Raw genomic sequence first — 13627 nt, forward strand, 5'->3', positions numbered from 1 at the left:
TGGTGGGGGTGAGTGGAGAGGAATGAGGCCAAAACACAAATAAATAAATTATGGGAGAGAGAAAAAACAAAAAATAGAAAGCTTGCTTAAAGTATTGTAATCAAGGTCAGAAATTCCAAGAAAATGCTTGTATCTCCAATCTCAAGTAGAATATGAAAATTGGCCTGTTTTTTTTTTTTCTTCTGAATTAATGAGATGCCTTAAAACCTTTTAAACCTTGATTTGATGGACAGTGATTTGACCGTATTTACGTCAAATCCTGGTGTCTGGGAGATACTGGCTTCTGTGTCATAGCTGAGTGTTTAGATGTATTTAGGGTGATGACTTTCTGGCGAGATGCAAAACATCCAGCCAATATTCCCAAAATGTTGATTCTGTTCATTTTCAGCGGATGGAACGTTTCATTGTTCATCCTTGTGACTGAACATAGTCTACTCTCAGGGATTTCCTGGATTAATGAGCGGGCAGAAACAGTAGCATCTACAGTATGTTACTCAAACACCAGTGCCTCCTGGTCTTTCATTCCACACCAAAGTAAAAGTTCCCTGGTGGGTATTAATGGTCATGAAATCGATCTTTCAAATCAGTCGAAGCTTTTTCTTGATTTTAAGATATCTCACTGAGAGAAAAACTGCAGCTTTTTGGTTTGTTGTTTGGTCAAGTGACTGCATAAAACTTCCATATTTTTCCTGGTGATTTAAACCAATATGATGCTTAAGTTTCAGGGATCGTATTACATCTACACTTTTGTTCAATATTTACTCTGAGAACAGATAAGCTGTTCCACAAAATTCTGTTTTTTTTTTTTTTCATTTAATAGGAAACTACCAAGTAATAAGAGCTAGTCTTGTAAGATATATGTATATGGTATTTTCCTTTTCTGTGTGCCGTTTGTATGTTCTCCCTGTACTTGCTTGGGTTCTCTTTGGTACTTTGGTTTTCATGCCACAGCACCAACTGGAGAATTCTAAACTGGAGGTAGGCATGAATGTGAGGTTTTCTGCATCTCTGTGTTAGGCCTGAGATGTACTGGCAACCAGAGGCCGCTCTCAGGTGTGCTCAAGGTGCTGATCTGCGCTGATTGAGCAAAACCAGCATCGGTGAAGAGACGAGTGAGAGAGAGAGAGAAACCATAGTGTTGTTGTTACTCACTCACAGTTTGGACACACACAGAAAACTGTTGTCTTGACACACCTACAGACTGCTGATCCTTTGCTAACGGGCATCGTCCCACTGTCTCTGATGTCTGATCCACCTTTTTGGGTCAGTGTTGGTCACAATATCACATCACAGTCATCAACGGTCCACATAAATTATTTCAAATGTTCAATTGAAAGATAACGTTTTGGTAGAAAGGTGCCCAGTCCTCAGCCTTGTTTCCTGTTAAGTAGGGCAGAGTGTGTAAAAGGACTGATTGGTGATGCAGAGGGCACAGCAGGGACTGAGTCTGACCCAGTTGAGCTGATGTAAGTGAGATGCACACGAAGAGGTATACCATCGCAGGAAAAGAGAGTCAGATCAAAACCAGGAGCCCACTGACTGACAGGCAGACAGACTGACGTGTGCTTTCTGTGACAGCTGAGGTGAAGCTTCTGGGAAACAGCTGTTAGACCACATCTTCATAATGTGGCTGCAGCTTTAAAAAGCTTGTTTTGCTTCAAACAGCCAGAACGGGAAATGGGACGGTCATGGTCATCACTGTTTTCAAGGCTTTGCTCTGTGTTGAACCTGTGTTTGCTCACCTTTACCAGCCTGTGGATGTACACGATGCCCTGTGTGGCTGAGCTCAAAATGATGGCAGGCGATCCGCCGCCATCATCAAACCAGATTTTCCTCTTTTAAATTTGGCTGATTTTTTACCCACCTGTCATCTTTTTGTGAAAGTGAAATACTTCAGCGCTACTGCTATTTTTATTCTGTCACTCTGAATCTCCCCCGGCGGGTCCAAACACTGACCCTTTTACTAGACTTTTATTTCAGAACAAGGAAAAAGTCAGAGTGAGCATCAAAAATTTTTTTTGGTAAGCCTCTCTCAGCCTCAGCCCATCACTGATTGGCTGCAGATGGGTGAGTGTGAGAGCGATGCTTGGAGGTGGGCTAAACGAGCTTAATGATATGCGTGTGCATGGAAACATATTCTCAGTGTTGAAAACAGTGATGTGCTGTTCTGTCTGTCTGCGGTGAAGGACGCCTGTTTCTCAGGCGTTTGTGAAGAAGAAGCCCCTCCGTACCTCCCAGGGACGGTCATTATTGTTCCTTGGGGGTGGCGGCGCTCTTTGTGCTGTTTCTGGTTATTAATTTGCAGAGCGCCGCTTCTGTCCATAGCACGTGAAAAACACTCTGCTGCTGCTCATATTAGACGATTAAATTGACTCACCTCTCCAGTCTGTTTTATTCTTTTTTTTTTTTTCTTTGGTTTTTTTTTGCGTCCTTGGTCTCTTTGCTGCGAGCTGCTCTGTGCACTGCAAACAGCCTAAAAACAAAACCCTGTGAACACTAGAAGAATGTTCTACCAGACGATCTCTTGGGGGAAAATTTGGACTGTGAGACACCAGCTTTGGCCCTGCATGTCCTCTGGATACCCCACAAGACCTAAAATATGGGCCAAGTCTGGTTTCAGCAGACAACCATTAAAATGTAGTAAGATATCAGATCCATAGTTTGAGAAAACAAAAAACATTTTTTTGTAATTGAAAATAGTTACAGGCTATACAGACTTTATTTATCCCTTGGGGATAAATAAAGTCTTTCTGATTCTGATATTAATCAGGCAATATGTTGTTTTCTCAGAGTTGTTGCTCGTGGTTGTTTATCAGCAGGTACAGCTGTGGGTGTGAGCCTGTATTTGGAGCCCAGTTACCTGTCAGTGATGTGTGTGTCCTCTGGTCAAGTGCTTAATGGATTTTATACTGCTTATGTTGGGAACATGACTGACGGAACAGATAATCAGTTTTACTGTATCTGAAAGCAACAACAGCAGCCTTTTATCACTCAAGTTGATGCGGAGAGATAAACATGACGTCTGAGGACGGTGAAGGTGAATAGCCCAAGCTGCCTGCACTCAGTGTGTGTTTGTGGTGTGAAAGGTGACCCTGTCAGTGTGGATGTGTGCTGGACCAGTGACCCAGTCAGACCACTGGAGGTCAGCAGCACCATGTGTCTGGGCCTCAGAGGGAGAGAGAGAGAGGGAGGGGCAGGTTGTACACTAACTTTAACAGAGAACGTGTGTGTGTTTAAGGGATGGGGAGCAGTGGACTATGAGTGTGTTTCGTCACCATATTAGCAAGAAGATGTTTTTAAGAATAAGATGTGACGCGATAAGTGAAGCAAGGCTTAAAAGAATAGAAATAGGTTAATGCTCATGTATACTGATTATGGGAGCAATAACACTAGAGCTGGAATAACAGATGGGTTTTCCGTGGATGTCGGCCATGTCTGGAGTTGGGCGCATGTTTTTGGTAGCAGGAAAAAAGGAAATGCCAGAAGGAAGCTTTGAAATATGTAAAAAAAAACAACAACCAAAAAACCAACAACACTTGTCGGCCTTTATAGGGGTCTGCGAGGTCTACAATTAAACTGGTCGACTGCACTGAATCAGATCATTCAGAATCAGTGTGCAGTTCCTACCAGGCATGCTTGCAGGTTTTACCCTGATGTCACTCTTTGGTTAGTGACATTATGAAGGCTTTGATACCTTGAGATGAGCATGTTAGCTGCCACTATGTTGGTATTTTGAAGCGGATGGATCTGACTGAAACTGTACACCAAAAACCTGTCATGGACAATCATCCGTCTTGATCCTTTTTTTAAAAGTCAGTATGACCTGAAACTAGCAACTGAGCCAGAAAAGTCATCCGAGTCACAGAGAAAGGGACATAGAGACATTTCCACCCAACAAATATGGCTACCAGTTCTAAAGTTAAAAAATGACTCTATTGTATTGGTTATTGGCTTCAGTGATCAGAAACTCATACATGAGAAATGTGAACTGGTTGGAGATGCTTGGTTAAGTGACCTCAACAAAAGCGCACTGCAAACTCTGCCAAACCGCCAGTAAGAGGAGGGAAAAACAGTTGAATTTAATAAAAGGACTGACACAAGAGTCTTCCAGGACTCCATTCATTCCTGCAGGAAAACACAGCAACACCAGCCAAGCGGAAAACACTGGAAAAGAGCGAGAAAAATTCCAGAGATGAGCAGCAGGTGGTGAAAAAGACTAAAGCTTCGACTCGATAACGCAGGATTTCATCACCTTCACTGCGCTGCAGACTGTGAATGAGACTCTCAGCTGTCACTGTCAGAATCTGCTGAAGGCCAAACTTTGTGAAGAAACCCACATTTACAGCCCGTTGCTCGTGTTTCAGTCTTCGGCCTGGCTCTTGTTCTTTGGGCCAGCAGCCTGCCCGTTGTCTCTGACTCCGATTTACTGTGAGCTAAACTGATTTTACTCCAACTCCCTTTACAGGTAGGGCTGTTCGATATAACGATATATATCGGATGACAATATAAAAACGTCTATCGTTTCATTTTACGCTATCGTTTGTTTCGTGGTGTCGCAAAATAAACTGTTTACGGCAATATTTTTTCATCGTTTTGATGGTCACTGTAGTGGCTATATTAATTTCTTAAAGTTCTCTCTTTCTCTTATATTTAATATAACCACACTACGGACGGACAAGCGCCTGTTTTTATGCTTTGTGGTTAGCAACAACGATGGCAACAGCATCGCGTGTCCGCTTGTTTATGTTCCACATAAACCTTTCACAATAAAGCTCAAGATCCTGTTGAGACTTTTCAAAATAAACTGAATCACGTGAAAGAGCAGATTATTTATGGATGAGAATTAAAAAAGAGCCACCAGATGCTAAAAAATAAACCTCAAACGTTAGAACAGGCTTTTCCCCGCAGCACGCCGTGTAATAAATACTCACAAAGAAAACGGCGGCCGTTACAACTTATGTCTAAAAATGTATAGTTTCATGCATCGGTTAAAACACTCGACTCCAGGTACATGACGCGCAGCTGGAAACACTTCCCGCAAGACGAGCTGCCCGAGATTCACAGAATTTACAGAAAATGTTACATTTTTGTGATTTATATTGTTATCGGGACGATAGAATTCTTATATCGGGATATGAGATTTTGGTCATATCGCACAGCCCTATCTACAGGGACGATACTGAGGTAGAAATACTGCATTAACATTAACAGGGCAGCTGGTTTGAGACTGACTGTTGGACCAGTTGGCCAGGTGGGGAAAAACACTCAGTGCATCACACAGACACAGAGCTGATAAAAGACTTATGAGAAAAAATGATTTCATGTGCTCTAAAAGGCACCCCCATCAAAGTGGTTGCATCCATAATTTTCTGCATTAAAACAGTAACCTGCGTGTATTGTTGTCATGCAGCTGTAAAGACCAAAACCATTTTGTATCAGGCGGAAAACAAAGTATGGAAATATGAACATGTCTATGGAGGCCGCCTCACTTTAATCAAGTGGCCATTAGAGAAATTGCAGCTTTGATCTGCCACATTGATGGCTTCAAGTTGCATTCTGGTCCTCGTATAAGTCATTCCTGTTAACAAGTGACAAAATCAGACTTTTAATTAGACTTTTATAAGCGTGCATCCCTGAAGTAAACATAATCTACTCCCCACCTCCGCTCACACTAAGGTGATAATGCTGCTTCTTCTTTTCTCTGACGGGTTCTTTTTCTCAATCACTGAAACAAATTGAAAACTGCTGCTAATTGGCTAACAGATGGTTGCAAATCTGGCCTTCCAGGGGAAGGAATAAATATTACAATAAATTGGAAATCTGACAGTTGTCTCCAACAGAAACAGAGGGTGTGTGTGTGTGCGCGTGTCTGTGTTATTCACATAATTGTAAAGGTGTGCTTCTTCGAGGTGCTTTGAGGCGTTATGACTGGCAGTGCAGAGTATATTTTCAGTGAGCAAACATCTGAACATGCAGAACTTCACAAATAACTCATCAGGGAAGCCGTCCATCATGTGGGTCTGTTGAGGCCAGGGCTCGCAGAGATTTATTTCCGTCCTTTTTGTCTTAGTGCATTTACCATCACTCAGCCTCAGCTCCACATCGGCAGGTCCATCTAAATTAGTCAGCTAATGCCAGGCAATATTTCACCTCACCTCCACCTCAGAACAGGCCAATCAATGGAGGTTTGAGTCAACGGCATGATTTGTTTAGCTGTAATGAAGCCACGTAATTCACCTGCAGTTCCCCCGGCCGACAGCGCTTGGCTGCGTTACAAATGATGTTTCACACTGATTGGACTGTCGACGTTATAAATGAGGAGAGGGTGAACACAGGTACCATCCCTCTGTCTGCGGGAGGGGAACACACTCCTCATTTTATTTGTATGTAATATCCAAACATGCATGCAGCTTTTTTTTTTTAACTTGAAATTTTTTTTTAAATTCACTGTTTTATTCATTACTGCACTGATTGGCTGTGATTATTTGGCTTCCTCAGAATGATTGGATTCTGATAAACAGGACTTTGCTGAGTAACCTGATGGAAACTGGGACCATTACGTCTCACACTCAATCCTCCATCCTCTCCCCGCCGAGCTTTAAAACATTTAGAAAGAATAAGACCTACCATGTAATTAGTTTGGACTGCCTGGGAAGTGGGCACAGTGGCAGACTGTGCCAGTTCAGCCGTCGCTGCGTCCACATGCTGGTTATAATTACACGATTTCAGAGTTTGCAGCTGAACGTGATGATTATCTCTTCAGCATGAAGGGAATGATACGAGTGTGGTGACAGTGGTCTAGATATTCTTAATGACCCTTACTGTAGTACAAGACATGACCTCACTAGAGATTTATAACTTAGTCTTAGTTTCCAACTAAGTTCACACAGAACAGTGTGTGACTGGTTCTGGCTCCCACCATCTTTCCCAAAAGTTTTAATAAATGAAGCCATCTGGCGAAATGGAAAGTTCTGAGGAAAATTACCGTTGACACCTGAGACAGAATTCATTGTGAGGTGTGATTCTCCTGGCTGATATAACCTGATTCAAGCTTACTTCTGTGAATTACACGCTGTCACTATATTGTCCTGAGTGGATAAGGTCAGCTAAATCATTCCAGTGCTGATCTGATAAAGCGATGTGACCATATTCGCATCACTTCATCAGCTAACGTTACTACCTGACCATCACCGGATTCATGCCACGCAGCCAAGTTAAAGCTAGCTAGCCAACTCTACTGCTTGGTAACATTATTTGTGCATGTAAATGTGGCTGCTTCTTCACACATAGAAGTTAGTCATGGAGTGCTGGGACCAACTGCATTTACATTATACATGCTTCCTTGAGGCAGTATCGTTCAAAATCTCATTGCTATGCAGATGGTCTATCTGTGAAGCCAGTTAAACTGCAGCCTTGTCTCTAAAGAATACAATCCTGGATGTTGTAACTTTCTTGTCTTACATTTAGATAAAACTGAGGTTGTTATACAGTACAGTCTTGAGCTACACCCTTCTTTACATTTTGCAGGAAAATGGGTAATGGGTGGCATTTTTCATATGCAGTGATTTACTGGAACATATTCGTAGGTGACACACTGCACACTGTGTGGGCCAAGTTTTCAGCTAACAGCTCTTTGGGAATCGCTTTGTTGGTGCAAAAATTAAATTTTATGCTGTCAAACTATGTTATCTTTGGCATTTTTCACAAGTTTGAATGAAGAAATGGGAATAACAATGGAGGTTACGCCGAGCTGCTTTTAATACCAAAACCAAAGAAATGCTGTGACAATAGCAGAACAGATATGACAGAGTTTCTTGTTGTTAATGATCTGTTCCCGTCGTGCTCGGTTTCTGTGATCGAGCTTCATCTTATCTGTAAGCGTTGCAGTCACGCTTTACAGCATGTTGCGCTGGAATGAACCTCCAGAATCTGTGGCAGTGTGTTCACTCTGTGGGCCTCGATTGTCTTCTGGTCACACTGAACACACACACACACACACACACACACACACACACACACACACACACACACACACACACACACACACACACACACACAGAGCGACTCAGCTATTCTCCATAATGAAGTCCTTGTCATTCATATGACACAGAGATTGCTCTGGCCCACATTCACATTGGCACAGAATGTCAAAAATTGCATCGAGGCGGTGGCGGCGTCCTGCCAGCACCATTACAGGAGGCTTAATTATTCACTGCTAAATATATTTTCTTACAACAGTCACTGTCATGCCAAGAGATAAATGAGGAAATTGGGGAAACTGCTGTGTTGACAGAGCAGAGTTTAGTGTCTGTACACGTGAAATCTCTGCTGTAGAAGCCTCTGCAGAAAACTTGGGCAGCACATCGCAGGTCAACCTGATGTGGCTCACATCGTACTGACTGGTGTTGACGTGCTCAGTTATGTGCTGTGCAACCCAATGAATGCACTGTCATAACAAATCAGCAGTAAACCACCCCATCAGACACCGATGGCTGAGAGGTTCACTGCTCCATCCCAAAGATGCTCTCTGACCACAGTCCCTGCATCCAGCTCACCTCCACGCACACAGAGAGGCAAATTAGACCAATATCAGAGTCCTCAGAGACGTAGATACAAGTCAGAAAGCTGCGCTGCTGCCAGTCACGAGCTGAACTTTCTGGAAATGCAGCTTCTTGCTTTTTCACTGCATTTGTTCAGCGTTCAGTGTTTCGTCTAACACCTTCAGTGCACATCCTTTCTCACAAACTTTTTCCTCTGCGTGAGCTGGCAGCAGCAGCCCTTCCACTGAAGCTTATCACCTCTGAAAAACAAACGCCGGAGCTAAAAGTATTTTTTGGACCCTACTTATTTTTGGCAGAGCCAGCGGAGAGGGATGCTCGTCAGAGACCCTATAATCGCAGGAAACAAAAACCTGACAGGTTTTAACACTTGACGCCATCGTCTCCTCAGAGGATGTGTCCCAGCTGGCGTGCTTTCAGGCTTTTGCAGCTTTTTGCAGACCGGAGGGGCATCGAAGGTTTAACTTGTGATGCCTGGTTTAAAATGTCTGGTAGCTGATGTGGATGATTCATTTCCTGTAAGATGAATGCAGGTCACTGAGATCAGTTAAAGTCCTCCTGTGTGCTGATATCTGTGCAGCTGAAGTCTACACTGCTGGTTTAAAGATGGAATTAAATATAATTTAATGTAATTTATCAAATTCAGATGTTTTGTTTAATTCTGAGTGTTTTTAATTTTAAAACAAACTACTATTTATGTGTTGCAGTGACACTGGTAGCTGCTGTCCTTTACTGGGCTGCAGAGAGCTGTTGATGCTTACATGTAGTTTTCAGGGTGAGAAGAATAAACTGAACAAAATACAAATTAATGAAAAATGATTCCTATGTAGAAACAAACTGCACCTTCACTCACCACAAGGGGGCTCCAGCACTGGTTGTGTGTGTGTCTGCAGTCTAACTGTGTTGGGCTGTGTTGTACAGCGCGATGACACAAAGTCTTCCTTTGTCAGTCTGCTGGAGGACCCGCTGTCTGTGTGGCTTGCTGCGCTCTGGTTCATGCGTACATGCGTACATGCGTGTCACACTGGTGCTGCTCTTTGGAAACACTGAGTGCTTCTGGCCTTGGCGGCTGGACAGAAGCTCCCCGCCATTCTGCTGCTGTGAAATGGGCCATTGTTCTGCTGATGCTGCGCAGGGCTGTGACTCAAACATGAGGTGGAAACGGATTACTCAAATATATGCAGAGTAGAACACGATGTTTATGGTCTCCTGGTAACTCGACAGGCCCGACCGTCCACGCTGGAATACTGCTTAATATTTAGGCTTTCTCTCTCCGCTGCAGCAGACGCTCTGAGCACAGCCTGTGCATGTTTCAGATAACGTACAATAAGTGTAGAGTAATTGTGGGAACAATATCAGCAGGTGGAATTTTATTTAGTTATGTTTTAATGTTTATTAATGTTTCCAGCTCATGTCATGTCAGCTGTGTCTGACCAACAAACTAAAACCCGGAGATTTTCAAATTAAAGGCATAAAACAGACCAACAGCCTATCTCTGGATAAGTTGCAACCTTTGAGTTTTGTTCAATTAATGAACTAAATTATAAACATAATTATAATTAGTTACTCAGATTTCTTACCGTGCACCATTCCACATGCTTTCAGCTCTATATTCTTCTACTAGAGTAGCTCTGCATGATTTACAATTTACAGTAATCTTTATTTATGTGATGCTGCATTACTGCAGTCACTCATCTCTCTGAAACAAGCAGTTTTGGCTCCTCCACCTTTATGCCAGCTGTCTTCTGATTGGCTGCCCCTCACAGACAGAAGGTTTTAACAGCACGTGGGTGGAGCTGCGATGCCCTACAACCTGAGCACGTGGCTCACAGAGATTACTTATTATTTGAAACGTTGGTGATTTTTAATAAAACTGTCGATTTCTAGAACACGACAAGGTTCCATGTTCCAAAATGAAGTCCATGTTCAAAAGAGAGAATTTCAGCAAAGGGTAAAATCCGCACTGATCTCATCGCTCTGTGCTGCACGCCGCACTCCGCCTCCACACAAACGGCACAATCTGCTGAGGTAATCCTCGCAGACAAGGAACTCTGAGGCCGCTTCACCCTGCGCTGATAGTGCAGCGCTGAGTCTGCTCACTGTGCCTGTTGCACTACAAGTGTACACACACACACAGAGCTGTGGATTAGAGATGATTTGAGGAATGTCTGCGTGCTTGTCAGCACAGGTGGAGGTTTTTACTCCAACATACCTGTGATTGTGTGAGAGTGAGCAGAGTGTGAAAAGCCTTTCTGCTGCCGGTTTAGGCCTCCTATTTCAGGCTCCAACCGGTGGCGAAGGGTCGCTCTTCAAAGTGTCTCTCAGTTTAGTTAAAGACAATCATTTTTAACATGGGTCCAGACAGCAGCTGTGTGCACGCACAGCAATCACACTCAGTGCACCATCCACCTGGTTAACAAACCCCGGGCTGATTCACACAGAGATGAGCCTGCAGTGCAGTTCAGCCCAGAATCTACAGGAAGGCATCAGCATGGTTCCATAAAACTTTTACAAACACAAACTCTCTAACGGGGTGTAAAGTCATGGTTTATGTAGCCACGAGGCGAACTGAAGCACAGTGACGGACTTCAGGTGTACGAGCCACACCCCTGAACTGAAACCTGGACACCCACACAACAAACAGCTGAATTCTGTGTGTGTGTGTGTGTGTGTGTATTGTTGATGGGGAGCTCTTTTCAGTTTTTGAAAATGTGTTAAGCCTCTGATGAACCCACGGGTGCAGAGCGACGTGTGCATGAAGAGCACGCTGAAGTCTGCTTCATATTTGAGCTGTTTTGGAGAAATATCCAGATATTCATGACAGCTGTGCACATCATTCTCAGTCTGCTTTCTAACTGAGGTTTGTGTTGTGAGCATAGACTGTGTGAGCAGGTGTCTCTTCATTGCCCAACAAGACTTCACAAACCATCTTTTAAATACAGTCTGTGGTGTTGAACGTGGAGTTCGGGTTGTATCACTCCTCATGAATGTTTTGTGTATTTTTCTGGCTCAAATAACATTGGATTTAATGTCCCTATACCAGCAGATACATTCAGTAAATGCATATCTGTAATATTCATATAACAGTTTTTGAACACTGAGTAAAGAGCTGCAGGTACATCACAGAAACACGAGCCCTCCCTGACCTCCGTTACAGTAATATGAAAACACTTTATCATACCAGCAGCTTTTTTCTGACTAGCTTTATAATTTCTGGAAAATAATTCCAGTCCAAGTTCTCTAAGAGTTTTTCTGGAGGTCATCCCTGCAGGCCCGGTGCTGCTGCTCAGGTGTGAGGTTACATCATGTTAGAGAAGAATAGAAATAATTGACAGGTGAGGGATCATGAGTGTGTCCACACAGGCCTGCTTCGTCTCAGGTGGAAATCTCCTGGAAGAGAAGAAAACATCTTCAGCAGCTCTTGTGTGAAACTTTAATGAGGTGGACTCTCTGTCGAGTCTTGTGTGAGCGAAGCTGTGGAAGAACAGACTTGTTTAATTTTTTGATCTCCTCCCCGTGCTCTCCCGCAGGTCGACTCTACGCCATGCAGACGGGCATGAAGCTGGACAGCAAAACACCCGAGTGCCGAAAGTTCCTGGTCAAACTCATGGACCAGCTGGAGACGGTGAGTCGGATTCACTTTAGTCCTGATCCTCCTTCAGTGCGGACCCTTTTTCCTGTTTAGTTCTCTCTTGCGGATTGTGTCACGTTGAATAATGAGTAAATGAAGCGCATTAGCTTAATCATCTCGAACCATGAACTTCAGTATTTCAGGAGCTTGCTGACTGCGTCTAAATGAGAAAGATTAATTTGGGTCTGTTCGCTGGGTCTGATTTTCATTTCTGCTTTTGACTTCAAGTGATTAAGAGAACAAAAACACGCAGATGAGATGGTCATTGCATTTGTTTCATAAACATGCTCTTGATTTTTCTGGACTCCCTCTCCCTCTGTGGAGAGGACAGATGGGCTTGGGGGTCCCTGGTTTCTGTGCAGGCCTCGAGGCCATGCAGGCTGCAGCTCATACTTTCATTGGGATTATTTATTTATTTATTTTATACTGAAGTGTAAGCTTTGCATCGAGAAAATCTGCCAGATTAAATTAGCTCGTTATTTTTATTTATCTGTAAGAAACCGAGGCTCATAGAGGACGTCTGAGGGGCTTTTGTCTGCCCCTGCTGCACAGCTTAGGTTTAGTAAATTAATAAGAGATATGAATAGAAGTGTCTCGAGGGTTGATAAGAATCTTGTTGGATTTCATATACATCAGATTTTAAGTAACGTATCACATGATGATCAATGACCTCCTGCTGAGCTGTACGGTCCAGCCGACAGCCTCGTTACTCCTGCTCCGAGCGCCAGACGGAGCGCTGTGACGCTAGCTGCACCGCTGCCTGTACACCGCCTCTACCTCAGCAGCACACGGCTGAATGGCTCTTTTCTTAGAAAACACACACACGTCAGGTATTACTATGTTGTGGGGACATCTAATTGACATAATGTTTTCCCAGCCCCGTACCCTAACCATGAAAAAAGAATGCGTAAACCTAACCCTCATCCTAAACCTAACATAACCATAACCTAACTGTAACCCTGACACTAAACGTTATGACGTTATGTCATAACCACGTTATGAGTCTCAAAAATGCCTTCAAACCAGGATTTTGGTCCCCAGAAGTATAGTAAACTTTAAATCTTTGGTCCCCACAAAGATATGAATACACACACACACACACACACACACACACAACGCAGCCCTCTAAAAGGCTTGACATTTACCTGTTGGTTATCAGAGGCTGCGCTCACTGCATAAGGTCCTCTCAGAGGTTTGAGGTTTCTCTCCTCGGAGAGGTTAAAATACTGCTGGGGTCCCAGTGACCCCAGAGTGCCCCCTACAGGTCACATGCACTGCTGGGCAGCAAGATATCATAAGTAATGCAGTAAAGCCTTCAAAAGGTCTGTTAGCAGACATACTTCGCAGGCCAGGTAATGTCATAATACTTCAAGTTTTCCTTCAATTTGTCCATATATGTATGAACTACGAACACTTTCATTAGTAAGTTCTGTGCCAT

At 43.4% G+C, this 13627-nt stretch overlaps 1 protein-coding gene across 3 annotated transcripts in view; it reads left to right on the forward strand.

Annotated features, from left to right (window-relative positions):
* The window catches only part of vta1 (vesicle (multivesicular body) trafficking 1), a 60653-nt gene that overhangs the window by 1164 nt on the left and 45862 nt on the right, over positions 1 to 13627 (forward strand). For all 3 annotated transcript variants that reach the window (XM_006793456.3, XM_035908942.2, XM_006793457.3), the window contains exon 2: positions 12089 to 12183. In XM_006793456.3, the coding sequence (XP_006793519.1) occupies positions 12089 to 12183 (95 nt within the window). The remainder of the gene's footprint in view (positions 1 to 12088; positions 12184 to 13627) is intronic.

The sequence above is a fragment of the Neolamprologus brichardi genome, chromosome 15, assembly GCF_056152115.1.
Source record: "Neolamprologus brichardi isolate AB-2024 chromosome 15, ASM5615211v1, whole genome shotgun sequence".
Taxonomy (NCBI): Eukaryota; Metazoa; Chordata; class Actinopteri; order Cichliformes; family Cichlidae; genus Neolamprologus; species Neolamprologus brichardi.